Source organism: Gobio gobio, assembly GCF_949357685.1.
Source record: "Gobio gobio genome assembly, chromosome: 10".
NCBI classification, from domain to species: domain Eukaryota; kingdom Metazoa; phylum Chordata; class Actinopteri; order Cypriniformes; family Gobionidae; genus Gobio; species Gobio gobio.
This window is the reverse complement of record NC_137116.1, coordinates 52,211,684-52,224,875: the sequence shown is the minus strand read 5'-3', so window position 1 is coordinate 52,224,875 and position 13,192 is coordinate 52,211,684. Positions and strand designations below refer to the sequence as shown.

Below are 13,192 nucleotides of genomic sequence, written 5' to 3'. Positions count from 1 at the left end.
CTCACTTTTTAAAAAATAATTTAATCAACTAATAATGGATTTAAAAAAATTGAATAATTATAAAAATAATGTATATTCACAAAAAAAAAATGTTTTCTAATTGACCATCTAATTTTGCTCAGAAATGCATATTAAAATCTGAACAAAATAAGACGTATAAATAAATAAAATAGGCTAGAAATAAAATCATAAATAAAATAATTAAGTGGAAGCAATTGGGAACAACAGCAACTCAGCCATGAAGTGGTAGGCCACTTAAAATCACAGAGCGGGGTCAGCGCATGCTGAGGCGCACAGTGCGCAGAAGTCGCCAACTTTCTGCTGAGTCTATAGCTACAGACCCCCAAACTTTGCGTGGCCTTCAGATGAGATCAAGAACAGTGTGTAGAGCTTCATGGAATGGGTTTCCATGGCTGAGCAGCTTCATCCAAATCTTACATCACCAAGTGCAATGCAAAGTGTGGGATGCAGTGGGGTAAAGCACGCCACCACTGGACTCTAGAGCAACAGAGATGTGTTGCAAGGAGAACGGTCTTGCCTGAATGCATTGTGCAGAGTTTGTGTAAAGTATAAAGTTTGGTGTGTTATGGTGTGGGGTTGTTTTTCAGGGGTTGGGCTTGGCCCCTAAGGAACTCTTAAAGGGATAGTCCACCCAAAAACGAAAATTTGATGTTTTTCTGCTTACCCCCAAGGCATCCAAGATGTCATAATGCATGTGAATGAGGTCCAATTCCATTAGAGTAAAAAAAAACATGCACAGACAACTTCAAATTAAACCCTGCGGCTCGTGGCAACACATTGATGTCTTAAGACACGAAACGATCGGTTTCTGCGAGAAACCGAACGGTATTTATGCTATTATTTCACCTCATATCAGACGAATGTCATCAGCTCTCCAGACCGCCATAACTTCCTGCGAATAATAGATATATACATATATATACACAGCGCGGTCATAGATATATACATAGATGCCTCATTAGTGCCGGTCGAATGAGGAATCTACGCATATATTTCTATGACCGCGCCGGTATTTTGACCTTATTCGCAGGAAGTTATGGCGGTCTGAAGAGCTGATGACATTCGTCTGATATGAGGTGAAATAATAGCATAAATACGGCTCGGTTTCTCGCAGAAACCGATCGTTTCGTGTCTTAAGACATCAATGTGTTGCCACGAGCCGCAGGGTTTAATTTGAAGTTGTCTGTGCATGGTTTTTTTTACTCTAATAGAATTGAACCCCATTCACATGCATTATACGACTGACAGACGGCAACGGTTGGAGTTAAAAATCTTCATTTGTGTTCTACTGAAGAAACAAAGACACCTACATCTTGGATGCCCTGGGGGTAAGCAGAAAAACATCACATTTTCGTTTTTGGGTGAACTATCCCTTCAATGCTTCAGCACACGAAGACATTTTGGACAATTTCATGCTCCCAACTTTATGGGAACAATTAATTTGGGGACGGCCCCTTCCTGAGCAAACATGACTGCGCACCAGTGCACAAAGCAAGGTCCATAAAGACATGGATGAGCGAGTTTGGTGTGGAGGAACTTGACTGGCCTGATCTCAACACGATAGAACACATTTGGGATGAATTAGAGCGGCGAGCCAGGCCTTCTCGTCCAACATCAGTGCATGACCTCACAAATGCGCTTCTAGAAGAATGATCAAAAATTCCCATAAACACACTCCTAAACCTTGTGGAAAGCCTTCCCAGAAGAGTTGAAGCCGTCACAGCAACAAAGGGTTGGCCAACTCCATATTAAACCCTACGGATTAAGAATGAGATGTCATTAAAGTTCATGTGCATGTAAAGGCAGGCATCCCAAAAGTTTTAGCAATATAGTGTATATTATAAAAAATATAACTAAAAACATAAATTATAAGTAGTTTTTCTCATGTATATTTACACTCCCCTAAAGGATTACTAGGAACACCTGTTGAATTTCTCATTAATGCAATTATCTAATCAACCAATCACATGGCAGTTGCTTCAATGCATTTAGGGGTGTGGTCCTGGTCAAGACAATCTCCTGAACTCCAAACTGAATGTCAGAATGGGAAAGAAAGGTGATTTAAGCAATTTTGAGCGTGGCATGGTTGTTGGTGCCAGACGGGCCGGTCTGAGTATTTCACAATCTGCTCAGTTACTGGGATTTTCACGCACAACCATTTCTAGGGTTTACAAAAAAATGGTGTGAAAAGGGAAAAACATCCAGTATGCGGCAGTCCTGTGGGCGAAAATGCCTTGTTGATGCTAGAGGTCAGAGGAGAATGGGCCGACTGATTCAAGCTGATAGAAGAGCAACTTTGACTGAAATAACCACTCGTTACAACCGAGGTATGCAGCAAAGCATTTGTGAAGCCACAACACGCACAACCTTGAGGCGGATGGGCTACAACAGCAGAAGACCCCACCGGGTACCACTCATCTCCACTACAAATAGGAAAAAGAGGCTACAATTTGCACGAGCTCACCACAATTGGACAGTTGAAGACTGGAAAAATGTTGCCTGGTCTGATGAGTCTCGATTCCTGTTGAGACATTCAGATGGTAGAGTCAGAATTTGGCGTAAACAGAATGAGAACATGGATCCATCATGCCTTGTTACCACTGTGCAGGCTGGTGGTGGTGGTGTAATGGTGTGGGGGATATTTTCTTGGCACACTTTAGGCCCCTTAGTGCCAATTGGGCATTGTTTAAATGCCACGGCCTACCTGAGCATTGTTTCTGACCATGTCCATCCCTTTATGACCACCATGTACCCATCCTCTGATGGCTACTTCCAGCAGGATAATGCACCATGTCACAAAGCTCCAATCATTTCAAATTGGTTTCTTGAACATGACAATGAGTTCACTGAACTAAAATGGCCCCCACAGTCACCAGATCTCAACCAAATAGAGCATCTTTGGGATGTGGTGGAACGGGAGCTTCGTGCCCTGGATGTGCATCCCACAAATCTCCATCAACTGCAAGATGCTATCCTATCAATATGGGCCAACATTTCTAAAGAATGCTTTCAGCACCTTGTTGAATCAATGCCACGTAGAATTAAGGCAGTTCTGAAGGCGAGAGGGGGTCAAACACAGTATTAGTATGGTGTTCCTAATAATCCTTTAGGTGAGTGTGTATTGCAAAACATTACTGATTGTCTTGCTTTCAGCACATTCTGATTGATGCTTCCAAGACTATCACAGGACAGTTTTGCAAAATCAACAAAACATGTTAGCTAGATAAAATGATCTTGGTGACACATCAGCAGAAACCGCAACAACACTCAGGAATACATAACAGAAAACCAAACTAAATTTGCATGGCATAAAAATGCAATAAAAATGTACACAAATCAACAAATGTTCCTTGCATGTTCCTGCAACTACTCCCTCAAAACCTATCCAACTCTTCATAACAACGGTGAGAGAGGACACAGCGGTCCTTTGATATGCACTTCCTGGTAACTTGAGGCCACGCATATCTAGGTTGAGCAATAAAACACAAAAGTTTCACATGTTTAATGAATGCCCACATTCACATCCAAAACTAACTAGCACTAGAAAGAAACCCTCCCAAACAGCTGCATGGGAAGATGAAACAGAATAAAGTGCTTTGGCTTTATATAAGCCGTTTCATAACAAAATATCCTGAAATGCACTTCGCTTCCTCCCCTGCCCTCTCTCTCACATCACAGGTGGCCATTATCCCACAGGGAACGGCGAGGTTAAGAGGGGGCTGGGGAAGGATCTTTGGGTTTGGGTGGCCGAAGAATTGTGGGAAATAAAGATGGAGGCAGGAGATTGAGGACGAGTGAGTGCCGTCCACCGGCGTCACACAATTGGCGGGCTAAACGTTCCCACAGGGCTTTTGTGAAAACAGGAAATCTGGCACCGGCTATAGGCCACGCTGGCAAGGTAGCAGGCCTCACTCGGACATGGGTTGCCATGGCAACTGCCGAGCCCGGCTCGATGGATCAGCACGGGCACTTGTACTTACACACACGAAGAGCGGATTGCCGAGTGTGGGTTTGTGCATCTAATTTTCTAAAACACTACCTGTGTATGCAGCACCAAGGTGCAAATTGCCGTCGTCACGTAGCATTGTCATATTTCATCTCCTTTTTGTTTTTCGCTTTCCTTCCTTTGATAAACCAATTCACATTTCCCTCCTGTTTCGATGCAAATCACAACTGGAACGGCCGAAATGGGTTTGGAAAAACAAAGGAGGCGCTAACAATGCGTGATTGTGCTCGCTGACTGGGTTAAGTGATGTAAAGCAGTCGAATGAAAGGAGGAGCGGTGGAGGGAAATAAACCAGGGGGTTCCTGTCCTCTGGGACTCCACCCACTGCATTGACTCCACTGTGACTGAAGTGCAAATGAACAAATATATAGAGCGTGGATGGCTCTCAGGCCAAAGTCTGGCCATGATTACAGTGTTCGGACTGAACTGAATCAACACTGAACTGTCCGGAGCTGAATCAAGACACTCTAAATCCTCTATAGCAGGGTTTTTGTTCAGTCTTTTAGATGTCACAGACCCCCAATGCGATCCAATGTAAAAGGCAGCTATAAATTATGTATAAAGACCCAATTACTACTGTGAAAAATTAATATTACAAATGTGTAAAATATATATTTTATTGTATTTTTTTTCTTCTCACTGAAGTACTGTAATACTGTATTTATTTTGTATTAAATAATTTTAATCAAATGTATTTAATATTTAAATAAAATTGTATTAATTTCTTTAATTCTTTTTATTAAATAAATAAAAAAATATTGAATTTAATATTTTTATGCATTTATTTAAATCCAATGTTTTTTCCAATTTTTATTTATTCATTTTTTAGTTATTCAAATCAAGTTTAATTCATTTATATCGTTTTATCAAATGTATTCATTTGAATTATTTTAATGAAAAGTTATTTATTTTAATATTTGATGCATTTATTTTAATCAAATGTATTTTTTTCCAAATTTTCATTTATTTTTTTAATTTTATTTATTAAATTTTAGTTTATATTAATTATTTAATTTTATTGATTATTTAAATACATTTTTTGGGATTTATTTTAATCAAATGTATTTTTTTTAAATGTTTTTGAATTAGTTTAAATCAAATTTAATCGTTTGATATTTTTTATTTAAATATAAATTATGACAATTTATAATTATTTAATAAATGTGTTTAGTTAGTTTAATCTTATTTTTATTTATTAGTTTTTTTTCCAAACAGCTCTATAGAGCTAAAGTTCGGTTCATAACCGATGAACTTTGTATCATTGTCATTGTTACTGAACCAAACTGAGTTGAATAATGAGTTGTTACAGCTGAAATTGTATTAGTTTCATAATTACACAACTATGAAAAATGAACAGTGTGATTTTTCCTGTTTATTACAGTGAAGTTGCTGTGAAACAAAATGCATAAAGTGCTTTATAAATAAAGCAGACTTGACTTACATTTAACCAGAAGCAGAGGACCACATGAACTGAGCGCAAATATGACCTGAATCACAGATTGAAATCATTCCAGCAGCAAACAGCTGGACCGCACCGCAATTACACACCAGCGCAAACACCTCTGGAGCAATTACACTCATTTACTGACCACAGACGGAGCTGCAACTCGCTCTTTTACTGCCAGTGGGAACTTAGTGTTATTCTAAGAGAAATGATCATTTCAGCAGGATGTTTGCTGGTTTCTGAGAAATTTACAGATGTTATTTTGTTTTGTTTTTAAACGAGGTTCTCAAAACTATGGAAGCTTGTTTCCGCCACTGAATACAAAATAAAAAAAAGGTAATTGCGACTTTCTCACAAATAATTTTTTTTTTCTTACAATTGTGAGTTTACACAAATTTCCTCAGAATTGTGAGATATTAAGTTGAAAATGCGAGGGGAAAAAAGGCAGAACTGCAAGATAAAAAGTAGCAATTATCTTTAAAAAAAACTTTATTCCGTGATGGAAATAAGCTTTCATAAAAAAAACATTCAAACATCCAATTGAACATTTTTTTACTTTGGAACCCAAGCAAAAGTGTTTTTTAAAAAAACTCTTTAAATAAAAAAAAGATTTAACTGTTGCAAAAGTTAACATAAAAAAGCATTTCCATATTCGCACTATTGAAAAAGCACCTTCTGACTACATGCAAAGATCCTTTAAGGCAAGTCGGTCCATGCGACGACCATCTTGGTAAAATCACGCTTTTATAAAACCCCCCCAGAAAAAACACAACAAAACAAAACAGCCCAGTCCACTAAAAGCATGTTCTAATCTATAATAAGCCATATAGTTTTTTTCCCCGTGGTTCTCAGAAGCTGGTGTCATCATAATTGGGTAAACGTCTATAGCAGTGAATGGAAGGTATAGCATTGTTCCCATTTGCTCCAACTGAAAATGTAAAAATCCATATATATATATATATATATATGTATATATTAGGGCTGTCAAAAGATTAATCGCGATTAATCGCATCCAAAATAAAAGTTTGTGTTTACATAATATATGTGTGTGTACTCTGTTAATTATTATTTATATATAAATACACACACATTCATGTATATATTTAAGAAATATTTGCATGTATATACTGTATATACATTTATGTATTCTATAATATATATAAATATAAATGTTTTATATATATGAAAATTATATTTTTTTCTTAAATATATACATGCTTGTGTGTGTATTTATATATAAATAATAATTAACAGAGTACACACACATATATTATGTAAACACAAACTTTTATTTTGGATGTGATTAATCGCGATTAATCTTTTGACAGCCCTAATATATATATATATATATATATATATATATATATATATATATATATATATATATATATATATATATATATATATATATATATATATATATATATATATATATATATACATACATACATACATATATATACACATACATATATATATACACATACATACATACATACCATACATACATCTATATATATATATATATATATATATATATATATATATATATATATATATATATATATATATATATATATATATATGAATTTAACATTCAGAAATTAAGAATTTTAAAAAGCATTCAAGATCAAGTTTTGCTTGTGGTTTTGATTATGTGACTACGCAAACACACACACACTTCAGTATCCATGAACATCTGTCTAATCCCGCTTGAGCGCTTCACTATGACACATCTGTGTTGTGTTTGTGTGTATCAGTAAAGATAATTGAATTTCAGGCAACATGATTTATCCAAAATGTGACTTATGTAGCCATAAAGAATGCTGAAGCGCAGTTAACACTTCACAAAGTTGTATTGTTAACACAATTAGTAATATGAATTATCAATGAAGATTTTAATGGATGAAATCTGAGAGATTTCTGTCCCTCCGTTGACAGCTACACAACTGACACTTTAAGAGATCGTAAAACTAATCTATATAGTTGAGCGGTTTAGTCAACATTTTCTGAAGAGACTTGATCGTTTTATATGATGAACAGATTGAACTTTTATTCACATATAAATACTGATCATCAAAAAAAATCAGCAACTTCTGGAATGATTTTACCTGGATTTGACCTGCAGCATGTGACCCACCCAGAGCTTTAACCATCAGGCTTCATGTTCCTCTCTTTACTAGCCCGTTTGAGAACCGTCTCTTCACTAAAATGACTATTATTTTTCTTTTAATGTGAATAATTCCAGCAGCTGCGCCGGCTGTTTTAAGAGCAAGGGCGTGAGGCCGGATGAAAAGTGCTGAATCAATTGAGGGGAAAAAATGGTAAAAACGCTGACAAAGTGGATAACGGCGGCTGTGAAGGAAACCAGTTCAACGACTGCGAATCCAATCAAACCCGGCTGGCAGTTTCACACGTCACAGAGACATCTTTGACCGGCGGCGCACTTACGATTGCAAGACGCTGCAGTTGTAGAAGACGAAATCGGTGGTGATGAATTTGAGGCCCGTCTCTTTGGACTTCAGAGAGAGCTTCACGACCCGTTTATCGCCTGGAAAAGAACGGAAAGAGACAGTAATGAAGAGAAAGGCAGAGAAAATGCACAAGAAATGAAGTTAGCATGAGAAGGGTGGTTTGAACTCGCACTGATGCTCTAATGCAGGTTCCCCGCTCTGCACATATACTCAGTAATGTTCACGTTTCTAATATATTTGATTGCGAGACCATTTATCCACTTCTTCCATCTGTGAGCGAAATGCACTTATGTTTCAAACTCAGCAACCCTTTTGCGTTCCATAATGACTACATCTCTGCCCATCAAATTATACTTGTGGGCCTCACTTCACTATAATTGACATAATATTTCCATTTGGACATGCAATAATTGTTATTAATGGGACTACCAGGCTTCCGGAGTCTTAAAGTTACCATCAGGAGATTTTGAATTCTTAGAGTACCTTAAAAAACGCGAAAAAAAAAAATCAAAAAGAGGAAAATGAAGCAAGTCTCAAAGCTCCAGGAGGCTCCAGAAGAGATTCATGTAATTATCAGTCATCACAAAAAAAAAAAAAAAAAAAAAGGAAGGCACAAAATGGGAAAAACATGGGGGGAAAAATGTAAATTAAATCAAATTAAATTTCATTTCTAAAGCACACACTGCTCCAAAAGCCGCTGTACAGAGCAGCTTAATAGACTTGGACAGAGTAGATGTAGATTCAGATTTAATTTGACGCAAATGAAAACGAGGCCGTGGGTGACAGATGTACAGTCCGTATGATTGTCGAAAGACGGAAGATGTGTTTCGCAAACTTCCAATCGACAAATGACATTGATTGTGAAAATATATGGACCTTAAAGGCCCTGCCACACGACTGTCGGTTCATGTTGTCTTTCAGGTTACTAGTCACATGTTCCTTTGTCTTAGTTTTCCCGCCACTTGTCTGTTTCCATGGTTACCCTCGTTAGTTAAGTTCTGTTCAGCTGTGTTTAGTTAATGATCTCGTTTCTGTCTGCTATTCCTCTTGTTCACTCAGTCTTTAGCTGTGTCCCAAAGTGAAGGGTGCACACTTCGAAGGCTGTGGACTTCCAAGGCCAGGGGTCCGTTCTTCGTACCTCGCTAACTCAGTTAGCTGGATTTGATTGTTGACGATTTGGCATGATCTTGGATTGTTTGGTTCTTCGACGCTCATCCTGGACTTGCTGTCATAGCAACAGGTCCGTAAACTTAAACCTGCTCGCGAGCGGCTTATTTCATGTAAACAGGATTAGATTACATCTTGAGTGATACTTAAAATCTGTCCCAGCCACTGCTACTTTATTACAAGAGTTCATTACTGAACCAGGGGCAATAATAATCATTTTAAATAATAATAATAATAATAATATACAAATTTTAAATTGTAGGCAATATGTATATGAGAATGTGTATAATACTATAGACACAGCCACTTGATTGATACGATTTATTTGTGATGGAATAATTACTTTATAATTTTATTGGAGGTTTGCACACATGTACAGTTATTCTGAGCCAAGCATTAATTTAAGTGATCACAGATATTATGGGATGGCTTGATGCAGCGGAGGAGATGCAGAGAATTTGATCTTGACCCTTAAGACACTTTAATACTGTCACGTTACAAATTTGCTTCAAATTGAATAAAAAATTGAATTACAACATTGAAATAAAAATGTAAATGGTGTACAAATACTGTATAAAATCGTGAATATAAATAATTAATAATAAAAAAAGAAAACTTTATCTTTGATCTATTATAACTTTTATGTTGGTTTGGTCGTTTAGCTGTTTCCTTATAAAGGTCCAGATATTTGTGGGGTTTTTTGTGTAATTTGCCAAGTGTTTTGCCAGGTGGCTTTTTTAATTATATGATGTCATTACGTTGCTGTCTTGACGCCAGCCAATCGCTGCATTGCTGATCATGGTTTCGAGTATCGATGCATCTGCCCTCTTCAGGGAAACCAAGAACGCGCAGTGATCTTAGATAACTTAATCCAGATATTGAAATCCAATCCGCAAATTCGCTTGAAGAACCAAATTAGCCAGACATCAGTTATCAAGATTAAAAGAGCTGGGATCTGTCAAATCATCTCAGATGTATTAAGCGAGGTACGAAGAACGGACCCCAGGCCTTCGAAGTGCACGAAGGCTGAACCGAGGGACAGGGTTGCCAGGTCTTCACAACAAAACCCCTCCAATTGCTAATCATAAGTAGCGGAATCAAGGGCAAAACTCAAGGGTGGGGCGAAATAACTATTGCTAAAGTAAAGACAACTTAAACCTGTGGACTATAGGCTACAAACAACTCAGAGCAATAGTGTAAAAGTAGCCCAATTCCATACTTGGCAACACCGAACCGAGCGGTGTAAAATGGCCAATAGCAGGTGTGTGACAACAGCCCATCCAGTCCAGCAGCACCAGCTCAATTAAAGTGTCCAAACAAAGATTTTCTTCTTTTTTAGCTGTTAATTAAAATGTCTGTTTTTTTCTGATGTTTAACTTAAGTTATAGAGTATAAACTGTTGTAAAAGTACTTAAAGTAATGTATAGCCTATATATAATAAACGTATCGAAGAATTTGTTTAATGTCCAAATTATAACTTGCATTACAAAAATAAACAATGTACAGAAATCACTTCCCTTATTTAGCCTAGCCTACACACGTCAAGCTGCATAACGAAAATAAAAAAATGTAGGCTATTACTTTGGTTCATTTACAAATAACTTGCATTACAAAGATAATGTATAGGCCTACGTTTAAAAAAAAGAATATTTAATTGTTATGTCATTGTTCTGCACTCTAAAAAAAAAAAGGTTCTATATGGCACCAAAAATGGTTCTTGGCTCGTAATCATAGGGGAACCTTTTTTAGTGCTATATAGCACCATTTTTGGTGCTTCAGTGGTTCTTCAGCGGTTCTTTGACTAAGGTGCTATATAGCACCTCTGAAGAACCACTGAAGCACCAAAATTGGTGCTATATAGCACTAAAAAAGGTTCCCTTATGATTACGAGACTTTTTTTTTTAGAGTGTGTGCATCCCGGGGTTTGGAGGAGACTTTCGGTAATGGACAGTCGTCAGTGAGTGACGTTAATTAATTAATTTATTCATTCATATAGGAAAAGACTTCATAAGCCAACAGTTTTCGTTGATTTGTATTTTAGCTTATAGTTTTGAGTGACAGATGTCATATTTGATTTAGCCTATATTCCTCTGTGACATTTTTAAGGTGTTGACAGTAGGCTATTGATGAAAATCATTTTTCAGTATTGAAAATATAGGTGTGCTATGAAATCTGGGATAGGTATCCATCCATCCATCCATCCATCCATGCATCCATGCATCCATGTCGCCTTCGCTGCGCCGCGGTGACGCAATCGCACTTCAAATGCAGCCTCTGAAGTGTGCACCCTTCACTTTGGGACACAGCTTTTGTCCTGTCACCGTTATGCTGTGTTTGTGTTTATGTTCCTGTGACGTAAAGATTAAAGTTTGTTTGATTTTGGATCTTCTGATTTCTCCGCTTGTTCCTGCCTGCACACACAGCCTTGAAACGCACAGCATTATTCAATGTGCTGACGTAATTTCCCCTGACACAGGAAGACAGGACGGGATATATCAAGCAGCTCCTCCCCTTTTTTAAAACAGCCAATAGCGTTTCATATACATCACAGTTTGACTAGAGCATTTAAGCTCAGAAAAGCTGCATTTTCCTTCCAATCGTCTCCATATCTGCGCATAATTCAAATGGGTCTGATATGTTTTGTTGACTCGCGAATGAGATCCGCTCAGTCTGCTCCGGTCCAGATACATGAGAGCACAGTGTGTGTGTGTGTGTGTGCGTGCGTGTGTGTGTGTGCGCTGCGGCGGTCTGCGTGAAACTAACATGAAACCAGACTTCATTCGCCTCAAGTGAAAGCATATTTACTTGGTCTGAATCGTTCCCTATCCCCTATATAGTGCACTGTGCCATTCACCATGTAGAAAATAGTAAATGTGTGAACAAGTGACCGATTTCAGCTGCAGCTTCAGCGTCTATTTAGGGGGCGGGATTCAAGAGAGCATTTGATTGGACAGAAGATGTGATGAGAAGCTGAAGTCCGCGGTCATGTCATAAAAATCTGTGATCGATTTTAGTGGAAGTGAGAGACTGTACGTTTTGAATGCTTATATCTCCAAAATGTGAATTTTGTCATTGTTTTGAGCCACACCAGCTTATTCATAACCTTAAGGCTAACATAGTCATACTAAAAGCTTCAATTTTGATTTGAGGGGGCCTTTAAGACAGTATGAAATATCAGTGTACTTGTTCACACCAAATTAAATATGGCATAAACATGTGTTGATTAATGAAAACCATAAAAACATATTTTCTATTTGAGTATATTTTAAAATGTAATTTATTCCTGTGATCAAAGCTGAATTTTCAGCATCATTACTCCAGTCTTCAGCGTCACATGATCCTTCAGAAATCATTCTAATAAGAGGATTTACTGCTCATCAAACATTTATTATTATTATTAATGTTGAAAAAAGTTGTGTTTCATGTCTCTTACCATATCCCTGGGTGACATATGGGACGTCCCGCAGGGATGGGGACATGCAGAGGATTTGTCCTTTGGCCAGAACTTCTCCAGGACTTTCAGTTAGCTCCTCAAACACACACGTCACCCCCGCTGAGAGGTTCGGGACGTTAGCTACCTTCACACTCAGCTGAAACACAAACACAACCTCCTGTCAGACATGCTAAAAGATCACGTGACCAGCCTCATTAAAATGCGTGAAAACAGCGTTTTGTCACGGTTCTGTTGCAATTAATGAGCAAAATCACCTAAAAATGAAAACCCTGTCATCATTTACTCACACTCTTGTCGCTTTAAAGCGGTCTTACTTTTTATATAAGAAAAACATCAGATGAAGACTGAAGAATATCCTGCTGATGAATAAATAAACAAAGCAATAAATCTCTGAGCTGCTTTTTTCCATTTAAGTCAAACTAATCCAGTCTCATGTCAAGCTCCAAATGGAAAAAAGCATAAAACCAATCTTCTACAGCCATACAATAGATGTGTGTTATCTATCTATCTATCTATCTATCTATCTATCTATCTATCTATCTATCTATCTATCTATCTATCTATCTGTCTGTCTGTCTGTCTGTCTGTCTGTCTGTCTGTCTGTCTGTCTGTCTGTCTGTCTGTCT

At 37.5% G+C, this 13,192-nt stretch overlaps 1 protein-coding gene across 1 annotated transcript in view; it reads right to left on the bottom strand.

Annotated features, from left to right (window-relative positions):
- Positions 1-13,192, bottom strand: part of plxna3 (plexin A3) — a 242,170-nt gene that overhangs the window by 99,052 nt on the left and 129,926 nt on the right. Inside the window, exons 7-8 of the mRNA XM_079827990.1 lie at positions 12,546-12,702; positions 7,923-8,022 (exon numbers count right to left, since the gene is read on the bottom strand). Coding sequence (XP_079684116.1) covers positions 7,923-8,022; positions 12,546-12,702 — 257 coding nt within the window. The remainder of the gene's footprint in view (positions 1-7,922; positions 8,023-12,545; positions 12,703-13,192) is intronic.